At 42.0% G+C, this 27,098-nt stretch overlaps 1 protein-coding gene across 1 annotated transcript in view; it reads right to left on the minus strand.

The window, feature by feature from the left end:
• Positions 1–7,044: 7,044 nt before the first annotated feature.
• Positions 7,045–27,098, minus strand: part of uvrag (UV radiation resistance associated gene) — a 119,526-nt gene continuing 99,472 nt past the window's right edge. The window contains exons 14-15 of the mRNA XM_050039059.1: positions 23,941–24,032; positions 7,045–11,162 (exon numbers count right to left, since the gene is read on the minus strand). Of these exons, the coding sequence (XP_049895016.1) occupies positions 10,325–11,162; positions 23,941–24,032 (930 nt within the window). The 3' untranslated portion in view covers positions 7,045–10,324. The remainder of the gene's footprint in view (positions 11,163–23,940; positions 24,033–27,098) is intronic.

Below are 27,098 nucleotides of genomic sequence, written 5' to 3' on the forward strand. Positions count from 1 at the left end.
GCTGGTCCATCTACATCCCAACCCTCACCTATGGTCATGATCTCTGTGTAGTGACCGAACGAATAAGATGGCCGATACAAGTGGCCAAAATGAGTTTCCTCCGTGGGGTGGCTGGGCTCAGCCTTAGAGATAGGGTCAGGAGCTCGGACATCTGGAGGGAACTCAGAGTAGAGCTGCTGCTCCTTCATGTTGAAAGGGGTCAGTTCAGGTGGTTTCGGACATCTGTTCAGGATGCCTCCTGGGCCCCTCCTGTTAGAGGTGTTCTGGGCACGTCCCACTGGTAGGAGGCCGACCAAGAACACACTGGAGAGATTATATATTTCGTCTGGTCTGGGAACATCTCGGGATCCCCCAGGAGGAGCTGGAAAGGATCACTTGGGAGAGGGGTGTCTGGGGTGCTTTGCTTGGCCTGCTGCCCCTGCGACCCCGCCCCAGATAAACGGATGAAAATGGATGGATGGATGGTCCCATAGATTTATCAGTGAATCACTGCCTTAGAATATCACTCTAAACCCATTCAACACTAACCCTAATTGTATTTCAATAAAATGAATGGATGAATTGAAACCAGCACCAAATCTTGGTGAGTAAGTGAGGCAAAATGACACTGCTGTTATCAAATAAAATATCATTAATCAGAAAGTGAACGTAGGAAAAAGTAATCCAATCGCATCGCACGTGTTTGTACTAAGTGTTACATATAGGATAATATAAATGGGTGTGGTGGCCATGGTTATGAGAAGAGAAGAATCATGTTGAAACAATCTACTAATAATGGCTCACTATGTGCAAATAACAAGCAGACACTGATGGTATTTCTTTCACTATTCTCAGTTTCTTATCATCAGATGCCATGCAGTGGTACAGTATGTAATCATTGGTAGCAGTTTAGCAGGACACCATTGTTGTTTGTAAGGACTGATGCTCAGCTGGTGTTTTAGCCCTGACATCAAGGCCATTAATCAACGCACGTCTGTACCTCAAAGGCACACGGAGAGAGGGAGTCATTCCCAGAAATAAGAGAGGAGAAAACATGATGTTATCCATGAAAGTACATCTACTTCAAAACATGTACACCACATACAGCACAATGGCTTATGTACAAAAAAAGATCATCCGGCATAAATCTAATCCTTCCCGCTGTGCTGTGATATGCCTTTTCATATTGTTTCCCATTGTTCGCTGTAGGGGGACTGTTGTTAAAGCCCATTGTGTGTTTGGGGAGTATTCCCCTCTTCGTCTGTATGTCAGGTGTCAATTACGTCATTCAAACTTTCTAAAGGTAATTATAGAAAGCCACAATGTCTTCAAGCATGAATTTACCCCGAAATCCTCGTATGAGCACGATGACATCAGTCCTCCGCAATCGGTTTTAATTTCACAAGGTCCATAATAAAACCGTCATGGTCATTGTGATATTATTTTTTAACCAGAAATCTGCACTCGCAGCACTCCAATCCCAATATTGATATTGCTGCAATGAAATCAGCTGGACACCACTGCATTTCATTAGGCTGTGCAACTGGAGCATGTGGGGAGAATAAGTCAGCCCCATAAAGTTTGCTGAATGGCTGGGAAAGGTCGAGGCTTGCGTTTTAAAAAGAAAACATTGGGTGTGATAGAGAGGATCGAGGTTTTACTGCAGAGAAAATTGGAGAGGCGGCTGGGATTTCATCCAGGCAGATAGTCTTGTCTCGATGGTTTAAACAGCTGAACTGGGTCGCAGCACAATGTTGACCAACCAAGTCCAGGAACAGGACGGGTCAAGGTGAGCGGATACACCAGGGCCTGGTCTTAGCTCTCTCAGACAGGACACCGGAGCTGCTGCGTCTCCCTGTGCGCCCGTAACGCAGTCCCCCAGTCCCTGTATTATGACTATAATCCAGCTATAAAGAGTTATAGTCGTAGTATGAGGTCTCAGCTCACTAATGAATGAGAAAGTACTTTACGTCTTTGTGTTGACTTAAAACCACAGAGTTGAACACTTGCCAAGGCTGATATCTGACTCCTGCCTTCCTCGAGTCCTGTGATGAGATGTAAATGTGTGGCATTCACGTTACAGTAGGACACAGGTTGTTTAGTGACACATTTAACAAAGAGTCAACTAAAATACCAAATACTGTATGCACAAGTCGGAAAAACAGTTTGGGAAATTTGTTTTCTTACCAAGAGATAGATGAGGAAGTCGATACCACTCTCATATCAGTGTGGTAAAATGAAGCTGCAGCCAGGAGATGGTTAGCTTAACTTAGCCTAAAGACAGGAAACCGAGGCAAACAGCTACCCTGAGTCTGTCTAAAACATATCTAGTTTCCTTTAATCCATATAAAACCCTGAAGTGAAAACAACAACAGGCAACATCACAGAAACAACAAGACTACAGGAAATCACTGTAAAGACATAGTTTAAGATTCAAGATTCAAGAGGCTTAATTGTCAATTCAAGTACAAAATAGTTGTCAAGTATAAAATAGAAGAAGTTATATAAAAATAAAAAAAATAAATATGAGCCCTGGTGGATCCAGTCACCTCCAGTAAAACCACAACTTCAGTTTTAACACTTAGGTTTTTGCACAAATTAAACAAGTTCATAGCTTTAGAGGTACTGGTAGGCCCCTGTCTTACCTCTGGACAGGACCAGACTAGATGTTCCTAGTCTTTGTGCACTCCCCAGAATAAATGTAACAAATGCTGGCATTGTTCAATTCTGCCAACCACGGATACGTTACATCTGTATGTTCTGCAGAGGACATATTTAAAGTTTACGTTTTGTTACATTTCAAAATGCTGTGGTTAATATGCACTTATGTTGAGGCACAAAAACCACTTGGATATGGTTCAGGTTAGGAAAAGATCATGTTTTGGTTTAATACACCAACATTTGGTGGCACAATTGCTGCTGTAAATGCAGTGACATGTCAGTAAAAAAAACACAGGTGTTTGGTGGCACAAACGCTACAGGAAAAGCAGTGACAGGACACTAAAAAAACCCACATTTGGTGGCACTAACAGAGCTGGAAACACAGTAATGGGCTGCTAAAAAAAAACAGAAATTTGGTGGCATAAATCCCAATGAAAACACAATGACTTGTTGCCAAAAAAACACGTTTGGTGGCACAAACACGTCTGGAAAAACAGCGACTTTGCTAAAAAACAGTGGACTATGTTACTTTGGAAATGTTGATATGACACGTATGAAAGGTAAAAATGTAACATATATGTGGTTTGCAGAAACATTCAATGCTTACATGTTCCTCTGGCAACTGGGCTGCAGATCCATGTCTCAAATGACCAATAGATCTAACTTACCTAAAGCAACATATCTGTTCCTGCCTGTTGCTTCTCAGCTTGATTGAAGCATTGGTAGCTATACGTCACTTTAGATATGTTGATATGATACGTATAAAATATACAAAGGTAACATATCCATGGTTTGCAGAAATGTGCAATGCCAACATTTCCTTTTGCCGATTGGAGTTGTGAAAAGCTAACCGTCTCCTGGCTCCAGCTTCACATTTGAAGGAAGCCGATGTAACTCATGCTGTGGCCACAAATGATAAATACAGGTTAATTCTATAACGCAGTGTAACAGTAGCACAAGCAGAGAGGAGTGATAAAGTTAGTTACTGTTATACTAGAGTACCTGAGACTGTGCTGGCAAAATTGGACTGAACTGAATTGAGGACGGGAGTGTTTTGTTGCTCATTAATTCATTTCTAGAGGCAGTAATGCAACTTGAAGTATGCCAACTGCTGTGTAACACCAAGGAAGAAGAGGAAGAAGAATTCATTTCTAAGATGAAACACAGATATGACTGGCATCGATCTCATCTTACTCTCAGCAAGAAAGCAAATAAGTGTATTTCCCAAAATGTCTTTATTCCTTTTAGATGTAACTTCTAATCAGAATTCCTTTCTTGCAATCATCTGCCTAAAATAAACTTAAAACTGACCGAAAGGAGGAATTCGCCTTTCTCTTCCCACGCTGGTGTCACCCCCAAAAGAAGCATGATGGTCATTAACCTACACAATATCCTGTAATGGAGCCATCAAATACTGTTGACTTTCTCGTCCCCCATTTGTTCACAGATTTCCAAAAATAAATATACAGTGCACGCCGTTATGCCCGACATGTAGCTATGACAGGATTACAGTGCATGAGTGACGCCTGCAGTAATAATGACAAGGGATCTACTGCATGACGGAGGCCAGGTAATGACAAGGGTATAGAGTATCACTGAGACCTAAAGAATGACAAGGGTACGGTGAATGACTTTGACCTGGGACTGATGGTGTCAGATGATACGGCTGCTGTATAAATGAGGTGCTGATGGACTGCAGCGATTCTCCTCCCTGTGCACGCTGTTAATCCTGCTTATAATGTACGCTGAGGCTGATTCTCCTCTATCACAGGGCGGACAATTTGGCCGGTGACTCTTAAAATCAATAATCAGAGTTAATGAGGACACTTCTATGGGGGTGAAGACAGAGACCAAGGGTTCATTCATTCTTGTCACACACATACACTTAGACACATCGTGGTGTAAAGCCCAGAGGCCCGAGCTTAGACAGCCAGTGTTGCTGGTTTGGCTGGTGTGTATTTTGTGAGGTGCCTGTGATGATGAACAGCACAGCAGACTATACACTGCAGCAGTGCTGAACTCTTTAAACTGAGCACTCAGCTCAAAAATATGAAGATGGCTTTGCGAGTAAGGAAACAAGGCCTGCTTACTCTCACTCTCAATGCCTCGGCTCTTGTTCTCATAAACTTTAAACTACAATAATAACCTGCAAACTATCAACGTTTAGAGCCGTGCACCTGTGCAGAGGCACAGAGGCGCACTCACTCACATGCTACGCTGGGAGCAGGTCTGCCTTCCATGATGGCACAAATGTCCCGTCTCTGGCAGGATGAAATGTGATTCCCAGAAGGCCGAGCGTTGAGGCCTTCAGACACCTGTAGGGGCTTAACAGTGAGCGGAGACAGTCTGCAGAGTGACACAAGGAGCTTATAGGAGCAGGAAACTGCTTTATATGGACCTGGAAACAGAAAGGACAGATTCAGCAATCATCTGCATTACTGGCATTCCTAACGGGAACAACTATGAAAAGTCCAACAGTTGATTCTTAAAGCTTTATTACCATGAGAAATGGGGCTCAAATATATTGACAGCAGCCAACCATAATCTGCCTGGAACAACCAAGGGGCGATGTGAAGCACACTGTATACCTCAAATGCCATGAGTTACTGTTTTCCGGTGCTTAATGTGAACAAATTGATACATTACCTGGAGCCCTGACAACACAGTGACACGGTAATACCACCAGAAAGGTTGGATATTACTCAGACAAGTGCATAATGAGGTAAAGGAATGCAGAAGAGCTTATTCCATTAGAAAAGGGCTTACTTCAAGTGCTGAAGGCACCGTCGGCTTAGTCACATGTACAACCACATGTGTACATATATGGAAGGTCTGTGGTGCGGGCGAAGGGAAAGAGCTTTAACTTGTTCTGGCCAGTCGACTGAAGCAGCTCTGGTGGTAGTTCAAAGCAAAAATAATGTGATGTTATGAACCTGAAATAAACCACTTGCTTTATGGTGCTTTAAGCGCCATAACATACATTTTAAAAACTCAACAGCAATGTCTCTTTCCAGAAATCATGTTACTCAAGATAATCCACACACCTTGTTGTGAGCAGTTTCATGTAGGAATAATATTCTTTCTATCGAACTACATCCACCAATCGTATCACCTTGCAGAAGGAAGCGTGCATCTACGCTTATTACGATACGCTTCCTTCTGCACAGTGATAAGTTTAGCTGGTGTAGTCTGGTAGAAGAAAATAGTCCCTACATGAAACTGCTCACAACAGTCTGCGGATTATCTTGAGTAACCGGGTCATGATTTACAGAAAGAGACATTGCTGCTGAGTTCTTTAAATTTATTTTCTCTTGTGATTTGAGCACCACAAGCAGAAGGCAGACATCTCTACGGCTGATATCTCCAACAATTTGCAATCTAGATTACAAAACAGCTCTACAGGTAAGAGGAAAAATATATATTTTTGATTTTGGGGTGAACTGTCCCTTTAACATCCATACCTGCTGGATTAATGTGTTTCGTGCAGTTCGAATGAGGATGCACCTGGACATTCAAACATTTGTAATGGCTGCTTTCTGTTCAGGTGTGCCGGGTCCAGGTCCCCTGTATCGTCAACACCTACATAGATCAGAGCAATCATTATCGTTATTAGTTCAACCTCTGCTTTTCCTGCTATGACCAGTCAACTGACATGAAAAAGGTCCTTTGTTTTATTAGTACATGGAGTAAAGCTAAAACAGAATAGCTGAGAAATTGAAGTTGACTGACTGGAAATTAAAATTACTTGATTTTCTACTTACTTGATAATGAACTGGGCACATTTGGACTTTGGAGAGTTAATCAGAGAAAATGAGACATTTGATGACATCTTTGTGGACGTAGGACATTTTGATGGACATTGTATGACTTTTTTCTACAATTCCATGAACAAAATGAATAATTGATTAACTGAGAAACAGCCATGTGAATCTACATAGCAGCCCCACCATGGAGCAAGTAGCTCTCAAACATGCCTTTACCCATTGTAAACCTGAGGAGAGATGTGATCAAAATAACTTGCACACCTGTGTGTGTGTGCACAGCTGGCATTCGATTACTTTTATCTCATCTAGTTCATGACTTGTGTTGGGTAACCTGTGTGGTAATGCCTGCTGTTGACGTTGGTCTAAATGGTCATCAGGTTCCTCACAGAGCAAAGAGAAGCAAAACGATTTGACAAAAAAAACAATGGAAAATATTTAAAATATCCTTGTTCTCTTCAAGTCGTCTTCCTTTGTGTTCTCATGATGTTCTCTAATAAATCTGTAATGAGCTGTTTCCAGGAGAATTTTAAATCATTTTGAAACCATCATATCCTCTGTGTTTCATACTTTGTAATTTCACTACTGTAACCACCTCACAGTCAAAGTTGAGCACACCAATACAAATGTAGGCAGAGCACTCTTAAAGGGGGCTACGTACATCCATGCCATTGGACTGCAAGTCTTTAATAACAAAAAAAAAACCCTCCATACAAAAGTATCTGTACATGGTCACTTACTGAACTGTATAGCATTTTATGGAAATGATCATACATGGTTCATCTTTTAGCTTTAAATACAATACTTCTCAACAGTCAGCAACCACAGTACTGGATCTGATACACAAAGTGGGCTGCCGGTGGAGAGTCCATCTTTGTCATGGCGGGCGATGCGAAGCAGCTGTCCACGTCAGGACCCAGACACTGGTTATATCAGTCTAATATTTGACAATATTAATGAGCGACATCCCATGTGACTGGGGAACATAAATTTCCTTTGAAACAAAGCACACACAATTGTTGAGAGACATAAATAACGCAATAATTGAATACCAGTGCAAGAAAGCATTCAGAACATGGAGACAAAAATCACAGACGATGGGATTACTATTAACACATACAGTAGAGCCTGAGTGAGACATTCCAACAGAACACGGACACAGAATTTAATTTTTGGTCTACTGAATATGAGAATCAGGAGACGTAACATTAACAATGATGTTAATATCGATGGGGTACATTAAAACTGAAAAATAAAAGAGAAAAATAGAGGACATGGAGATGGACAGAAAAACAATTGCACCGTATCCCTGCCATGTGCTGTAAGCTCCCACCTGCCACCTGATCCTCATCTAAAGACCTGAAGGAGAAACTCGACTCTATGTGGGTCGAGCTGTCGTGGTGGGGGGGGTGCCGTGCGTCACACAGTTAGGGAGTCTCCGATTGGGCTACTGGTTCCAGCTCCCACCTCACTTTGTGGTGGCAAAATCCTGCCGTGTTCAAAGGTCATTGGTGGGATTACTTCAAACCTAACTGTGACTGCGGTTGCATGCTAATGTGAAGCCCCGACACACACACACACACATCACGTCCTCCCTCCCGCACACACACACCCACCAGCATGCACCCTGAATGAAGGCTCGGGAAGCGTCTAAACATTTGCTTGTACAGTCAGAGTTGTAAGTACTGGGACAGCGGGCTGAGTGATAGAGGATGATTCACTTTGATGAAACCTCGAGGTGCAACCATCATCAGTTTGCGCGTCTGTCATTTAATGTCTAAAAAAAATACGTGAATGAGCAAGATCTAACTTGAGGTACAATGATGAGGAACAGAATTTGGAGCTGCTGCATTGAAACATCTTCATACACTGATGCGCTGAAGCTGCACTCTGGGTGTGGATCTTCAATGCAGTTTGGAGTAGGGATGGGCATTTTAAGTAAGATCCATAGTCAAGTACTTTTACATTAAATTATTATGGAGTAACGTTACTTTGGAAAAAAAAAAATCTTACGTAAGAACAGGAATGTAAATACGTCAACAATGGAATCGTTTGGATAACCAGATTTAAATTAGCCTCTTAAAAACAAGGTTCCAACACATTTTTATTTTTTGAAATTTAAAACATCTGCCAAACTTTTCAAGAATATTTTACCCCACTGCCATGACTTTAAGCTGTTTAAAATGTTTGGGCCGATAAAGCCATACAGCCATACATGAACACACACTTTCCAGGCATTTGTGGATTAGCAAACTGCGAGCACTTGCTAACGTAACTTGCTAAGACATTCCCACCACCAACTAGCTGCATATGCCAAAAGACCACAGAGGCACATATGGGTGCTTGCAAAATGTCGTAGTAGATGTTGTAGTATGACTGCAATGTGGCATGGCCTGAAATTCAGTTGGAGATTACAGTCATGCTGCTATACTGTATATCTGTAACGATACTGCAGCAGACACGCACTCAAGCTAACGTTAGCTGTTCATCAATAGTAACTGTCACCACATTATTCAGTAGTTTACCACACTGACGGTGAATTTTCACCTATCTTGGTTAACCTGCTGCACAACATTTTGTGCATTTTCCTGTTGCTCTACATATGTGACACTGCCATTCTCTACTCAAAAAGCAGGTGCAACGTTAGCAATGTCGTGATGCCGGTGTGTTCTTTGTGTATTATGTGATATTAGTGATGTTTCAACGGTAACTCAGCGCAGCTCTAGATTTTCAATAAGTAATACGACGAACATATTTCGTGCAATGTTCGACAAGTTATGGAATTTTTACGAACATATTTTCAAGCACGGCCTAAATGATGTGTTTCCAAAACTTCTCCAAAACAACCTGTTAATTCCTAACTATTTTCAGGCAGGGAAACAGTTTAATTTTATACTTTTTCCAGGAATTTCATGACCATGGCAGCCCGGTAAATCATAAATTATAAATTCAAAGTTAACGTAAGAAAAATTAGTTCCTGTTTCAGACGTTACACAGGTTAGACGCAGCACTAAAAGACCATCAGCCCAGTTAGCACAAGCTAACACAACAGCAGCTCTTAAAATTTGAAACTGAGCTGTTTAATGGTCCATACAAACTCACACCAACACAGACACTGCTCGAGTCTGTCAATAAACGTGTTAATAACCAATTGGTAACATTAAACGTGTGATGCTAATAGTTAGCCCAGTCACTGTGTATGTACGCACGGGTGCACTCTCACCTACTGTTTCCTGGTGGGAGCTCACACTCCTGCAGCAGTAGTGTAAGAAGGAACAGAGAGAGTGAGAGCGAAGCAATGCACTGCACACAATGAATTAAGGTTTAATCCAATTTAAACAGTAAAAAGAGACTGGGCAGAGATTACTCTGTATGCATGCAATACTGATGTCCAAATCAAGTACTCAAGCACTCATGCCCATCCCTGCTTTAGAGACGATGATGTTTTGTACAAAAAGTTAGGGGCTGCCACGCAGAAAGGGTTTGAAAACAAAGTGATACACAGTGTTTGTCATTTTAAATGAATGGTCCCTGTTATGGAACAACAGATTACATTAACTGATGCTAATTCATGAGGTTGATCGTTAACGCTGAGGCCAAATTATTTTGTTGATTAAGTCTGAATATGAATGAATGTAACGATTAATTATCCATTGTTAAAAAATATATTACTGCTGGCATCAAAAATAAAAATAAAGCTGTCCCAATACTTGCACGTCTAACTGTATTTCATTTAAAATATTACTACGGAAATGTTTACAATAAGTGCAAATTGGTCGTTATTCCAGAATAGCTCCTATGATCTTTGATGCTGCGATAAGGGAGTGGGGACCCCACCCTTGTCCTCATGTCCCTGCCTTGTATTCGTCCAACCCCCCTGTGCAAGTTTTTTCATGCCTCCCTCTCTCCTTAGGTCCTCTGCCTCACTTATCAGAGTTCTTGCGCGGTCTGCGGAAGCTGGACATGTTCTCATTTAGTGCATAGATGCGCCTGGAGAACTCTTCAAAGCCGGCAACGTCCAGCTCTCCCAGCACCTGTTCATCACACTCCACAGCCACTGCGTGGTCCACAGGGATACAGCGATAGTCCTCCATCCGGGCCTCATCTGCTATCCCCAGCCCTATCCCCAACCCCAGGCCTAAACCGGTGGCCTCTGTGCCCATGATCTCCTCAGCTTGCTCCACAGAGCAGCGCAGCTCTGGGGCCAGGTTTACAGGCGCCTGTCCTGGTACCAAAGAGCCGTTCATGGCACCTGTGTGCTGGCTAGCTGGCACCGTTTCCTCACCAGTGTCCTGCACTGTAGAAGAGTTGGGTGCAACGGTGGTACTGGGCGGCTGCTCCTCAGTGTCTTCTTCCTTTTCTACTTCAACCTCTCTGTCAGTGCTTCTGCGTCTCTCCACCTCCACCTCCACCTCCACTGCCGTCTTCCCACCCTCCTCCTTCTCTTCCTTCTGCTCTCCCTCCTCGTTGGTCATCTTGGCCAGGTTAAGTGAGGCCATGCCGGCATCAAGGGAGGAGGAAAGGTGCTTGGGTGAAGGGGAGGGTGGTGCCAGGCCGACCGGGGGCTGCTCTTCACCCATGGCTGTGTTGTAGCTGGGTGGAGGAGTTGGCTTGTACTTATCAGCCTCTGAGCTCGCCCTTTTTCTCAGGCCTCGGTCTGGGGAGCTGGTGTGGCAGGGGTAGCCTATCTCTGAGGCAGCAGACACACCGAGCTGAGACTTGGTCGGCACTGGGATGGAGCTGGAGACATGGTGTCTGTCACTGTGAGGACCAAAGAGAGAGAGAGTATAAATAAGGACAAAAAAAAAAAAAAGCCATGGCAATTTAACTACTCCTATGCACAGTATGAAATTCAATATTAGACTTACAGTATGCCTACCATACAATGGAAGACATTGAAAAGACTATTATTTACAAGATTATTTCCCTATCTATATAATCCATAAAGATAAACTGTATGTGCGTACAAACTCTACATTTTGGATTCTGTCGCCACAACTTGCTAGTGGGAGGAGACTGTGAAGATGAGGTGAACGGTTTCAAAAACAATTTTTCACTACAAAAAGTGCTGGTCGGTGGATCAGATGCACGTCAAATCAAACACACAGACTCTTGTTCAGTCCATGACTCAAACAGTTTCTTCTCCTTTGCCACAGTCCAAGAGAACCAAGACTTGTTCAAGCTCTTGTGTCTCCTCGGAGTTCCCTCCAGTTTACTGTCTACCCAGTTCGGTTTGCTAGGTTTTGTTTGGTGCTGTAGAGAGCGCAGCTATTGGATGTTGACAATGTTCGTGTCATTAAACTTCAGTATTTGTATGAGCCAAGACTAAAAACTTATGATATTAAACACAAACACAGGTTTTATCAGAACGTCGAGATGATAAAAAGACCAACTTAAGGCAGCTCAGACTGAATTTTATGACCACCTTACATGATTGAGATCACGGGAGGGCGCACCAACTCAGGTAAAACTCCCATAATTTTAATCCGACAGTGGAAACTTTTCTGCAACAGTGAAATTGCTTGAAAGTCGTTTGGTGTAAGGTCGTCATTAAACCGCGTTCATGTTCTTACAGTAAGCAACTACAGCCACATACAGCCAGCATCAGAGCATGACAATCCTGTTTCTGCATTCCATTTACCTCCAAAGTTGGAGGTCAGACCTGAGAATGACATCACACCCAGGTTTACTGCATTCAAGCACCACAAGTTGGTAAACCAGAAATGAAATGCAACGAACAAGAAGCCATTGTTGGCAATAACAGTTGACTTTGCACATACAAACACTGTGGCAACACGTCCACAGATAGAAGCTGGACAGTACTGTGTGCACAACTGTCTCAATGAGACACAAATAAAACAGAAGTGCTAATAATCAGTATATTAATACAGCTTTAGCAACTGTTGATGCAAGGAGCAGCCATTTTAGATTTTTAGGTTGGCGTTGGTGAGGTTGCTCCCACTTTCTGAGTCTGAAATTCGACTTCAGCGGGCATTCCAGTTGAAATTACCTACTTGGAACTTGGAATTTCTGAGTGCAAATGGAACGCACCACGAGTGGCCAAATGGGACATCCAGGCTCAAACTGGACCTAGGTCTCCACTGATCTCATTAGCACCCATCCACCTAACTCCTTTCCCCTGGTCCAGGATACAGACAGCTGTAGGGTTTGTAAATCACTCCACCTTACAACATTCAGAAAACATTTGTGCATCCTGTGAGACTACACTCACATTCTGCTGACTGGAAATGCGCAGCGGGCGTCCACCCAAGTATGTCAGACATTTTCCTCCATAACAGATAACAGACTCGGGATCTGGGGCCATCTCGCCCAACTCCAGTACTGAAGCCATAAATTTACTTAAATGGAGGCCTTGTCGCCTCTTCCAAAAGCCAGGGCCAAAATCACTGGACTACTTAGCGCTCTGCTTAACGTGACCATTCTGCTATGTCAGGAGCTGACGCACTGTAATGCTGGGGTCAAAGGTGAAGCGGGGCCTCCCTCTACTCTCTAGAGATTCACATGTGTTGGTTAAAGAGTCGAGGACAAATCTCTGCTTTTTCAGTTGCAGTCATAATAGATGTCCTTGTAAATTTTCTCCTGTCACTTTACACTTATCAAGGAAGTCTTCACTGCAACAGTGGCGCTTGACGTATGCATTTATTGTGTACTAGCTCGCTGTCTGATGGACGGCTCCACCACAAACGCATGACAGCTTGTAAAAAAACGGGGCCTGACCCTGACCCATGCCAGCACCCTGCCGAGGTGGTCCTGACAGGGTTCATAGGCAGGACACTCTGCTGAAGAGAGAGGAGAAGCCTGTCTAGTTTTAAGAGAAACTTGTCAAACTTCAAAGCGCCCGTGATACAGTAAATGAGAACCATCCATGGTCTGAAGGTACAGTATGTAACCGCTTATGGTAACAACCTGTAAATACCGGATGGATAACGTTCAAGCTAATTGGGGGCATACAGATGTAAATGTTGGATGGTCAACTAAGGTCAGGGTTATAAAAATAAAGGCATGGTGTAATGACCTGATCCTGTGAGGGTGTTCTTATTAAGCGGGCAGAACAGGAGATGGACTTTGCTTTACTTGGCAGCGCACGTCCATCAAAACACATCATTTAATACGACTGGCTTTAGCTTGCCCCCCTAACGAGCACATGGTTCATTGCAGCAACGTATTTTGGGGTAAAATGGAAAAAATGTGCTCTTTAACACCTAATTTTCTAGGGGAGACAAACGAAAATGAATGAATGAATGATTTGCCATCTCAAACACGTATCTGTGACTTTCCAAATGAAACCATCATGGGCTCCTTGGAAGAGAGTCCAAAAATTCAAAACCTGATTCGGTGGAAAGAAAGAAAGACAGATGTCATGAGAAGTCAATTATCATTTAAGTAAGTGGAAAATGTGATTCAGGCTCTTTGAAACACAATACAGGTTTGGAAACCGGAGATAACTTGTACTGAGTGAAAACTTGAAGTTTCCATGCATCATTTATAAGAAGCTAATAAATGACTGCTACGTTTCTTAGCTTAACCTACTGATGTCCTTACGGCAACGGCTGATTAGATGGCTTTGATTTAAATTATTATCAGCCATTTTCTTCCATTCCCCCTTCCAGCTGGCTCTTTAATATAATCCATTTGGTCTGATATTAGCTGGCCATCTACACCATAAGCAAATGCATTATTGACACTGGCATAAAATCACATGGTCATCACACCAAGTCTTTTGTATAATGAGGAATTCTCTATTTGGACTGTGTTATTTTGTTCCACTCAGTTTTTTGTTTTTTTTTTCATGTTTGGCCTACATTTGTCCTATTATTTGTGTCAAATTGTGCAGCAGTGTGTGAGTAACAGAGGAGGTTGGGTGTGTCAGTGAGTGCTTCAGCCAAGCAAACCTCTGGGTAGTCATAACATTTTTTTCACGCAACATTTTAACCGTTCTATCGATGACATGTTTTTTAATGTGGGCAATTAGGCTACACATGTATGGCCACTGTGAGCATGTGTGCTGGTTGAGGTTGCTGGGAACACAGAACTGCTGAAACACACTTCCTAAAGTTGTTTGGAAAACCTGGAGCTCACACGGGCCAAATTCTTGCACACTGCATGAGCTAACTGTCTCTTGTTGACATTCTTGGTGCACTGCGTGAGATTTTTCATATTCTTAATAAACATTTACTGTGTTCCCATTCTGAAATTTCCTTCTCCTTGCATGAATCATTCTTACAAGTGGTCCTTAGACTGCTTTTTGAAAAGAGGTGGGATGAAATTTTAGGGATGTTGATGTCTGCCTGTTGGTCGGTTCAGCACTGTCATCCAGACTGAAATATCTCAACAACTGTTCATTTGATTACCAGTGGATTTGGCACACATATTTGTAGTCCCCACAGGATGAATCCTGAACCCTAAATACTTTGGTGATCCCCTGACTTTCCCTTGAGTGCCACCAGCAGATCAAAGTGTTCACTTTTTCAGTTAAATTATGACATCTACTGGATGGATTGGCAAAATATTTGGTACAGATGTTCATGGTTCCAAGAGGATGAATCCTAAAGACTGTGGTGATCCCCTGACTTCTCCTGGAGTGCCACCATGAGGTTAACGTGACATTCATGTCCCCCTCAAGATGAATCCTACAGACTTTGGTGATCCTCTTACTTTTCCTCGAGTGCCACCAGCAGATCAAAGTTTTCACTTATTCAGTCAAACGTCAACATCTATGAGATGGATTGGCAAAATATTTGGTACAGATGTTCATGGTTTCAAGAGGATGAATCCTAAAGACTTGATGATGAAGACCATGATGTTTACCTGTGCAACTTTAGGTGACATATTAACATTCATGTCCTCCTCAGGATAAATTGTTGATGACTTTGGTGATGCTTTACTTTTCATCTTGTGTCATCATGAGTAAATATTATTACTCAATAAAAACTAGTGATATTCCCATCAACCTCAGCTGTACATACTAACGCGCTAAACTAAGACTGAACGTGGTAAACATTATACCTGCTAAGCATATTAGCATTGTTATAGAGTAGTGTAACAGTGACTCCTAATCCTAGAGATTCATTAGCATTTTTGCACTTCTGGTTCTCTTGTTTTGAAGTCAACAGGTTTTTGGTTAGACTTCAGAAATGCGGTCTGCAGTTCACACAAGCTTAAGATAATTTAACATTTTGTTCTACAACATAAAATTCGTCAGTAAATACCCCACTCGAGAAATCTGAAACTTTTTCATGTATTTAAAAAAAAAGGTGGTTGCTAACGAGCGGCTAAATGAGACTACAGAACATCATCACACCTAACACGGATTTACAGCCTTGCTGTGGTGGCGACTTTGAAGTCATGAAACCCTTGTGCAGTTTAATAACAGCCTAACGTTAGCTTCTTGCTTCTGCGGATTGCATTTCTGCGTAAAAAATCACAAGTAGTGTTAATTGGTGAGATTATCTTGCTGAACAAAACATGTAAGTATCACAAACTTTTGTTTGGCACAGAGCTTATTTTCTGCAATAATCCAAAATCCAATAGAAAAATACATTATATATTAGCTTTTTTTTTGCCAAGGGAACCAGGGATCTCCAGACTGGCCTACAATAAATGTCATCCCTGCACAATTCCATCATGAGCATTTAAGCATGCTAACATTAGCATTAAGCTCAACACACCATACCTCACAGTGCTGCATGTGTGGCTGTAGACTCTTAACTTTGAGAAAAACAAAGTTCTAGTATTCGCTCCTGACATGCTGCCAGGCATCCCTGAGTCATGACACATACATTAATTGATGTGCGTTGGGTTAACTGCTACGGCCCACTAGAAGTTGTTATTGTGCATGTAATGATGTAATTGGGCACGTCTTCAGCATTCCTCATCTCATAAGTATGTTTACTTTAATGTTTTAAACTTTCTGCTGCAATGGCTATAGCATTGGGAAATGCTGCTTTCTACCCCAATTACAATAATGGTATCAATAACAATAATAATGAAGAAGGTTAAAATAACCTATTCTGTCCATTTGAGGAAATTACCCCCTTATATACACTATAAGTGAGGATGGGATAAGGATGGGACTCTACAAAAAAGTTTCTGTACAGCTTGGACTTCGTATTAGGTCTTCATGACAAGCAAAGTGAATTCATGACAGCAGCTCGATACACCACACTGATGAGAAAAAGGCCTGTTACTCATCCCTAATGCATGATACACAGCTTTTAAGTAACAGATGCCCTCCACTGGTAGCTACCACCTACAGTAAGTCATTGGTCTCCAATCTGCTGCATCACCCTGACAACAACTTCACTGCACACTGTAAATGCGGCAAAGAGGCCTCTGTCTAAATCATCAAGCAGAAAACTTGACATGCCAAGCCAGAAATAGCCGTAACTCCTTTTCGCATGCTCTCTTCCTTTCCACTGCTGATGTCAAACCTGGCATATTTCAGGCGGACTCAGGAATTCAGTAAGCCAGACCTTTCCACTGTCCAATCCCCCCGACAGGCTTCACAACATGCCCGTGTTCATATCCAAATCCTGCTAAGGAGACACGGTTTTGGGCCAAAACCAACAACAGCAGATAAGATTTGGCCGTTTGATGTGGTTTAGGGAAATCCCTGTGAAACTAAAAGAGCAAACATTATGAAGAATTTGATATGCGCTATAATGGAAGCTAAGTTTTCTTTTTGCTTTGACAGGGCAGGACTTATGTGACTGTCTGGCCTTTGAAGACAGTGAATCACCACAGCACAGCATGTGCAACACGATCAACAAGCTGACAATATAAACACCGTATACAGGTCTATGGTGCATTACACATTTTGTTACAACAAAAAACACAACACCGATATGAAAAGTAAATGCAAATGTTTGGTAAATGACAAAAATGTGATTTAACATTGTAATCTTTTATCCTTACTCAGGATGATTTTGTAACATCTGTCCAGGAACTACAGATAGAAGGTAGCCTTTTGGCCAACTTTGGCGCTTTTACAGCAACTAGTGCAGTTTCAGATCCAAACGTGACTGCTTGGCCTGTGGTACTGCTGCTTGCAGCTTTCTCGAGAACCACTCATCCAAACAGCTTCACACTTGACACTGCGCTTCCTTGAGAGTATATGCATCATTTGCTGACAGCTAGCTATTTGGGACCAGGCAATATCCAGGAACAGAAGCGTTCATTACAAAAGGTAGATAGCTGATGCATGAGTTTGCTGAGACGTAACACCTCTGGTCTGTCTTTCTTCATCTGTTCCTGAATGTATTGTGGCGAGCTACAGAGAGCAAGCTGTACCCAGCATGCCATTTGGTAGTGTAACAGCTAATAGGGGTCCACTCTCAGTACACAATGTGGGTTATATAATGCACTACTGATAAATATGTCCCACAGATCTCAAGAGCTCAGGCTCGCACTCGACACTGCACTTCCTTGGATACTCAGCATCACACCTGCCAAGTTTGAAGTCGATCAGATGAACGGCTGTCGAGAAAATCGAAGGACAGACAGACAGACAGAGACTTTCAGTTGGATGTAGGTCTGCCCCCTAATAGCTGACTAAACGTTAGTCGACCAGAAAGGTCATTAGTCGGCAAGATTTCATTGGTCGCTTAGTCACAGAAAAAGAAAAAACAAAACAAAAGATGAAACTCTATTAAGAGCTGCGCCTTGTCAAAATAAATCAAAACCTATATGACTGGACCATGTGGGAATTTAATTTGAAAGGACAGACACAGGAAGTGGCCACGCTCAGCAGTCAGACAGGAGTCACGTTAATTTCCAGAGCTGGCACCTGCAGTTATTCCACAGGCTAGTTAATAACATGTCGGGCAGGAAATCCAAAGTGTGGGATCATTTTGAGAAGGTGAAGGACGAACCCAAGGTGATATGTAAACTCATCTTCATTGGTCGACTACAAACATGACGTATCATCTGAAACATGGAAGTAGCTACATGCCCATTAGCCCACAGCGTCATTAACAGGCGGCTCGCTCAGTGTGTGACGTGCACTTGTAGATAAAATATAGGCCTATATTAATGAAGGTTCATTAGTACGGTTTTGTATTTCTCTGTAATGTAGCACAGTGTTAACAATGTTACTGATACTATTCTTTCTCACACCTTCAACTCAAACCATTGTGCTGCCCCGCCCAAAATTTATATTTAATGATTAAATCGGTATTGTAAATATGCAGGCGATTAGTTGACTAATGGCCCGAAATGACGACTATTGGAAGACTAGGAAAATTCTTAGTCAAGGGCAGCCCTAGTTAGATGTTTATTAATGTGCACTCAATGTGTGTACACTAAATATGAAGCAAAATGCTTGGACAGTTATCTTAGCCTAGCATTAAGACTGCAAACAAAGGGAAACAGTTAGCCAAGCTCTGTCCAAAGGTAGCAAAATGTCCCTGCCAGCACCTCTAAAGTTCATTGATCACATTTTGTTAGTTTAATGTACAAAATCTAAAGTTTTAAAACAACAACTTGCATTTTTCGTGCACAGTGACTTCCTGTCCTGCCTCCAGTCTTTACTTTAAGCCACACTATCTATTGAGTGAAGATTATCTTGTTGAAAAGCCAGGGAGTAGCAGTATTCTACACAGTTCTTACGGGAGGTAAAAATGTGCTGTACATCTCCAGTGTAAGTTCTCATAACATCGGTGACTTGTTTGTTCAATTTTTAGAGGATTTAAAAGCTGAATTTCACAAAATAGAAAGCTATCACATTGTAGTAACTTCCTTTAAAAAATGAAACTTATAACATGTGGCTGGTTAGAAAAATGGCTTGAAGACGGAGAAAAATGGAATGGAAATGGCATTATTATTCCCAACGGGTAAGGAGGAAGTGGTGCTTGGAGAACCAATGTACCTTTACAGAATATCACATGTACAGGGAAAAAGAAAATATCCTTGATTTATCCTTCCAGAATGATTCGTTATTATAAATGCAGTAAATCCATAGGGCATCTGTCAGGCTTAATGTACCATACAAATGTTATTTTAGGTATATAAATTTTAGATTACATTCTTTTATCTTTCATTGACGAGACTGCAGCTGTCTAAATATCGCCTCCCTTTGTGTACATCTTGTAACACAAGGGGACTACTGTGGTTTTGCTAACTTTTCACTCACTATGGGGTCTTTGGGGAGGTTCACTTGCTCCAGCTGCAGTGTTGCATCTGCCTGGCCAGGAGCTCTGCCACACCTTGCCCCCCTCTGTGTGCGTAGCAGTGCTTTCAGGCACCACAGCGGGATTAGGGCCCTGTGAACCTCTGCCAGGCCCTCAGCGGATGTGGAGCGGCAAATGGCAGCATGTTGAATGCGTTTGCTTTGATCTCAACAGACTGTATAGTTTACAAAGAATTGGTTTCTGGTACTGTCTCTGTCTGCCTCTGGGTAATAGATTCACCATTTTTCCACTGTTTCTTATCCTTCAGCAAGGTTTAAAAAAACCTATACTGCCCATTTTTCACCAGAGCCGGCCTGTATATATTATGACATGTTATGATGTGTTTCTGAGACAGCACTGTTTGGAAATGTATAGAGATATGATCAGCAGCTCACCAGACGAGCATCATATAGCCCACTGTTCAAAAATGACATATTGCACCCTTTTTTATTCTTGCATGCACTCAGCTCCCTCCATCTTTTTCCATCCGCTCTGTATAAAATGTTTAAGATGAACATGCTATGCTCTCATGGTGTGGGTCTTGGCGCTTTGGGGAGGGCTCTCCCTGCAGACTGGATGCATGCTGAATTAGTTCTATATGGAGGGAGGAACCATTTCCAAATGTGTTCTGGAAACGGTGCCCTTGGTCATATCCTTCATCACATCATCCTTGTTTGGATGCGTGGAAGGAAGAAAAGAGGTGGCAAGGAAGGATAGAGGAAGCAGATTAGTCTCTCTCTCACAGTCTATAAGATAATTATCTGCAGCTGCCATGCAGCTTTTTTATACATCCATATTTCATGAGCTGGGTTCCAGCACTGGAAATTGTATCTGAATGTAGGTTTTTTCAAACAAGGGAGGAAAGGAATACTGGAACTGATATGGACAATGTGTGAAGAGAAATCAATGCATATCCTTTTTATTACAGGCATTGTGAAACAGTCACCTCCTAATCCTCGCTGGACGCTTTAAGTTAGACTGAAGTGAAGTATGCATGGTGCATGGTTTTATGATGAGAGAGCAGCAAACATATATATGTACACTGAACAAAAACACTTTTGTTTTACTCCAGTACTCTTAACATCTAAGACACGCAAGACTTATTTCTCTCAAATTTTTGTGTGAATCTGTTTAAGTCTTAGTGAGCTCATGTTCTCCAAGATAATCCATCCACCTGACAGATGTGGCATATCAATATGCCGATTAAACACCGTCATTACTACACAGGTGTGCTCTTTACTGGTCACAATAAAAGGCCACTCTAAAATGTGCAATTTTATCACGCAACACAACACCACAGATGTTGGAGGGAGCGTGCCATTGGCATACTGACTGCAGGAATGTATGCACAAAAGGGTTGAAAGCTAAAGCTCACTAATTAACATGTTATGTATTGTGTTTAATATGCAGAACCAAAGTGTAAAAGCGACATGTGGTTTGTGAGCTTTAGAGATGCTGGTGTGTGGATTTTGCCTCTGGACAGGGCCAGGCAAACTGTTTCCCCTGGTTCCAGGCTTTCTGCTGAGATAAGCTAATCGGCTGCTGGCTGCTTCATATTTACAATATAGAAATAAGAACTTTATCAAACTTCTAATCTAACTTTCGGCAAGAAAATTAATTCAGTAAATTCAGTAAATATTGAATTTTCCCTTAAAGCGTTGTTAAATCTATAGGCGGAGTAGCAGAGCTCTGTAGCATATGACAGTGCGAATGACTGATCTGAATGTATGTTTTTGGAGCTCAGAGCTACCCGAGCTGATGAGAAAGGCAGTTTCTTGACTCTCAGCTGATGACTTCTGAGTCAGTACAGGGCGGCTTTTGTTCCTGTCCCTGTGGTCTCGTTGTCGTACATGGAGTGTGGCTGTGGCATGCCACTGTAGGACTGTTACACTTCCACCCCCACTTCTTTAAAAACTTTCATGCATGTGTACACACATGCACACACACATAGCTTCAGGGTTAACGGCCCCATGCTTTCATCTCATCTATCTTTGGGCCCTTCCACTTCCCATTAAGGAGGGGGGGCGGTGGAGGGCTGATTTGAGGCTCGGGCTTTTCATGGCGTCTTTCCTTTCAAAACAAAAGATTATTCAATTAATGTGTGTAATACACATTTTCCCCTTTGCTGACCCTGGGAGAGGAGTGGAGATCAAAGCCAGCTTTCTCTTTTATAGGGCAGTGGAGCTGAAGTCTGACGCAGACCAACTCTCAGGTTTTAGTGAAGGGTTACTCACAGGCCATGAGCCTGTAGAAGGAGAGAGGCAGATATCTAGGCATTCCACTTCCCAGGGACAAAGTGGCTGCTGCAAATCTCATCAAATACTGCTCTTTTTTTGTGGAGGTACTGATGACATGGTATATCATTACAAAGATGGGGTACTGTAAATTGTATTTTTAACTCTTACCTAATACATCCATATGATTTCAGACGATACTTTGCTGTGTTACACCTAAATTCTGTTGTTAAAACAAGAATATTTTCTTTGAAACTTCTGCTAGACATGTATGACAACACTCTTGAAGAGATTGCAATGCCTGGTGTCAATACATAATAAATTCCTGTAGAGTAACATAGAGCAAATGAATGAATCTACTGGTTGTGGGATACCTCAAGGAACCTGTCAGAGACCATTACTATTCACTTTTTTTTTTCAATATACTGAATGTACAAATGATTTACCATTAATCGTAGATAATATCAAAACTTTGATAACTTCTGGTGTGTAACAAGCATGTAGGAGAACTATGGTGGCCGACGCAAAACTATGAAAACATGAATGGCCAGGGTTTGTATGTTTTGGGCTACTGCAGAACATCATGGTGGACTCTGTGGAAGACACTGTGTGTAGATATAAATGGCTCATTCTGAAGCCTGTTTCCACCGAGCAGTGCAATATGGTACAGTTCAGTGTGGAGCGCTTTTTTTTTTTTTGCGTTTCCACTGTGAAAAGTTGTGGATGGTACCAATAGAACCGTTCGGTACGTCTCCATTTTTGCCCGCTAGGTTCTAGATACCATGTCATAAGGGTTACTTTTGGTTCCAAAGGTACCATACCGAAAGTGTTTGGTGGAAACGGGGCTAGAGGTAACAAAAACACAAAGATTCTTAGTTTCAGATGATTATACACAAATGGAAAAATCCTTCACGCTGGACCTTTAATGTAACACTGGCTCCTCCATAGAGTGTTGCATTATGGGTTGTTGTAGCCCTAATGCTGCTGGACTAGTGAGGTTCTTCAAGTCTGTTTAGTTTGTTATTCACAGTGTAAGATGGAGGAGTTTTCAATGGCTTGTGTAAAATAGAATGGAGTTGGATGCGTCTCCCAACACCTTCACTGCAGAAACACACTTGTGATTCAGAATCATCTGTCAAGCTACCAAGAGTTACAGCTGACACTGAATGTCATGCAGACTGATGATGACAGCCAGAGAAAATCATCCTGACTGCTTCCAAGAACCTGACAGTACAGTGTGTGAGGATGTGACTGATAGGTAAGGTAGATAAATGTGTATGTTGAGTTTTAATGGGAGTATTCCATGTCTCAGTTTACGAGAAAAAAGGTTTCAAGATGTGGACTATTTGCTCCTTGGACTAACGGTATCTTGGGGAAACATTCCGAACAGGACTAATAAGAAAGTTCTTTAAATCTTGGCAAAGGATGGATCGTTTTATAATCGAGCCAGTACAATACGGTATAGTGCCAAAGCGTGTGCACTGAAGGATACTGCAATGTATAGAGCCATGGTTGTATTGTTTTTGTCTGTACACGTAATTCAGGAAACATCTATGTAAATTTTAAATGAACTTTAAACAGCATCTTGTGACTCCATCTCTGTCTTAATTTTATACATGTGATGCTAATTTGTAATATATGCTCTTTTTGCGTTAAATAAATTTGTATGATTGAAATTTGTAATTTCAAGACAGCAATGAGGGGCTGAATAACTTTAAAACTTTTTTTTTTTTTTTTTTTTTTTTTTAAATGAAGATTTTGTTGTTTCCCTGGCGCAAAAGGGCAAATAAATAACAACAACATTGTTATTATTTCAAACATCTGGATTGGTATCAACCCAGGAATTTACAATTGCTGCATACCTAGATTTGAAATTGTCTGGTGGTGGATAATTAGATCACAGAAGGAATATCTTTCGTTTTTGATGAAGGTATTAGACATTGTAATAAATGAAATAATGACATAACAAAAAGAAAAAGTTAAAAAAATCATTATGAGAAATTATTTCAAAGAGTAACTGATTCATGTGTTCGATTAAAGCAAATCCACTGTAAATACAGATACGTCATCTGGCCTCAGTGACCTCTGAAGAAACACTTGAGGTTATGTGGTTCTTACCATCGGACCAGCAGGCCATGCTCCAGAAAGTTCTTCAGGTTGGGTAGTGTCTGCTGCAGGTCTGGGGTGGTCAAGCCATGTTGATATCTCAGCTGCAAGAAAAGGGAACACATACTGTGTCATTAACCTCGAACAACCCACCACATCGTACATCCTACAACCCTACATATAGTGTGTGGCGGGCTCGCACTGCTGCGAATCACTTAGACCCGTATTCACATTCTCCATGTTTGGATCTTATCCGGAGAAGAAAGAAATACCACCTACAGGAGAGGTCTGAAGTCTGCATTCTTTCACCGTGACACATCTCTACTCTCCCCATCAGACCATTACTCATCTGGACACACAATGGGCATCCTTCCCTGATAACAGGCATGTGCGCTAATATGTAAGGTGTGTGGAAAGACAGGGGGATGAGATGCGGGTGGCAAGAAAAACCAAACTCGCTGTTCAAACATCTGGAAGAAATGGGGCTATGAGAGCACATTAGAAACCCAATTACATTCTCCCATGATCTCTCCCTCTTTTTTTCAGTAGACCCACTTCTAAATTTGGCCTTGAACGTTCCCTCCCTCGTACCACAGTGCTTTATTTTATGATGATAGAATCAAATCCAGTAAAAGAAAATCAACAAGGCCACCTTGAAACTCTAGCTCTGGTGCCAGAAATATCTCCTCTAACAGTTGAGCGATGTCACAGCGAGCCAACTCTTGTCCCGGAGAGTTTATTTAACCTATATTACTGAACAGCAGAGGAGCATCATGCCGCACGTCCAGCGTATATCTCTGAGGCCCCTCTGTCACACACACTGCCTGCACCAGCTGACATCTGTTTTGTTTCCACTTGGGTGCCACGGCAACCACTCTGCTCTTTACACACACACACGCACACACACACACACACTTCTGGTGAAGAGATGCAGCGCACATGACTCTGACACATCACTCACCCAGGATAACTGTCTCTTCATATAGGAGGACATGATGGACAAATGACATGATTATAAAGGAATTACAGAGAAATAAATCGTTGAGGTGCAGAGGGCAAAAGTCACGTTTCCTTGTTCTTTGTTTAACAGTTTAGGAAGAGACAAATGGTTTTCAGGGTATCAGTAGCCCCCAGGACACATCAATACCTGTTTTCTTGTGGTAACTGCTGTAATATACATTCACGTCCACCCTGCTGCTGGAGTTGGGCCGACTTTCTGGTTTTGCCGGTCCATTCCAGTGAATGAGCTTTACCCTGTTTGAGGCTAAGAGACACATTTTGGCAAATTAAAAGGTAAAAGGTAGTCTACATCAGCAACCTGTGCCGACAGCATCCCAGCACTCAATCCAGCTTGTACTGCATTAGTAATAAGCAATATGACAATGTGATTAACATATTGTGTTTTTTTTTATGAATGGACTAACAGAGCTACCAAGCTAGCTACAGAGCTAGCTTGTGCCTGACAGGCTGTGTGCAATTTTCTGCAGAGCACTGGCAATAATGAAGGTGATTTAACTCTACTAAAGGTGGGAGAACTTTGTGTTTGTTTACGAGTAAGTGCATGTGTTTTTTGAGGTGACGAGATGAGATATGGCAGAGTTAGTCTCTAAAGAACACTCAAACTGTGCCAATATGGCAACATTTTGCATTTGAATTAGATGAAAGACGTGTCCTGACTGGCTGTCATTCTGAGCTGAACCTTTGTCAGATGCCCTGTTTTTATTTATTCCTGTTGCTTGCTTTGAAAGCTCTGCAATGGATTAGAAACAGCAGATTCATTAAGTTGAAATGAGGAATTATTCGATATGATGCCTCCTTATTTCACTACAAAAACCTAAATAAGGTGTCAGCGGGCTGAAGAAAGATCATCAGGGAGCTAAAAGATTCTGGTAACCACTGCTAATAACAACCTACTTCCTTTATGCAAGAAGATAGAAAATAGTCTGATCTCGAGCGCAGAGCTGACACAGGTACATGGTCGGTTGACATGGAGTAACAGAAGTGCACAATTAGACCCTAATCACACAGAATTTATTGGTAAATAATGGAGGAGACACTGGTGACAGCGGTTGCTGGACACCCAGAGCTATATGGCCCGACAACAGCCCCCAAGTGGTTCTAAAATATTCCTGGAAACATCCATCATGGAGGTGAAGCTCCTGGACCAACTGGTGGTACTCCCCATGACCCACCCTTTTATTTAGGGTTTCATGTACCCATACAGATCTCTGATTCCCTGTGCCCAACAAACTATCTGCTGACAGCCTCTCACCCTCAACTAGAGCTAAATCAAGTACCATCTGCCTGACCATTTTAGAAACTAGATACTAATTACTGTGGTGAAAAAACTGTAGATTGATTACATAGGAGGGTCAGTGTAAGGAGGTGATGGGGTGATTGCCTGGCAACAATAAAAAGACCCACTAGTGGCATTAAATTAAAAAAAAGGCAGTGTGGTGCCTCGTGTTTTGCAATGTGCAAAATGCTTTCTGTGTGATCAGGGCCTTAGTGGATTCAGTGTGGACAGACAGCTCCAATGTTTCGGAATAAAATGTGATAGTTGGACGCTCATTGAGTCAACTGCAACTAGATCTATTAGAAAAATCTGTTATACTGGTCCGGTGTAGTGTTTAGCTTAATATCAAACTGGTTTGAATTTTTTTTTTTTACACCTGCCCATATACAGCTACACATAGTAGCTCTTGTAAATCTTGATTAATGGCAGAAGGGGTGACACAGGAGGAGTACACACTGGCCACATGTGCATGTGTGTCGAATCTCTACATGAAATGGCTAAATCCCTTTCTGTCTGAACAGCTGCCAGAATAATGTGTAAACTGTATGGTATGAATGGTATGGTATGTGTGTGACATGTACCAAAGTCTTCACATGTCTGTGATCAATGTTCCAGTGTGTTTGCACATGTGTGCGTTCTGGCCTCAAAAGGTCTGTGTCCGTTAGGGGAGCCACGGAAACAACAGTCATGACAGTATCAGAGGATGACTTTATCAAAAGAAGCTCAGAATGAGGGGTGTCACCTCGAAAACCCAGATGGTGATGGAATGGTCAGAAACCTTGGAGAACAACATAAGAGATCCATTCATGGCTCAGAGTAAACCTCAGGGTCTGACCAAATGACGGCGCTGTGCTGTCCACAGAGCCAGCTGAAC

This window comes from Epinephelus moara, chromosome 3 (assembly GCF_006386435.1).
Source record: "Epinephelus moara isolate mb chromosome 3, YSFRI_EMoa_1.0, whole genome shotgun sequence".
NCBI lineage: Eukaryota > Metazoa > Chordata > Actinopteri > Perciformes > Serranidae > Epinephelus > Epinephelus moara.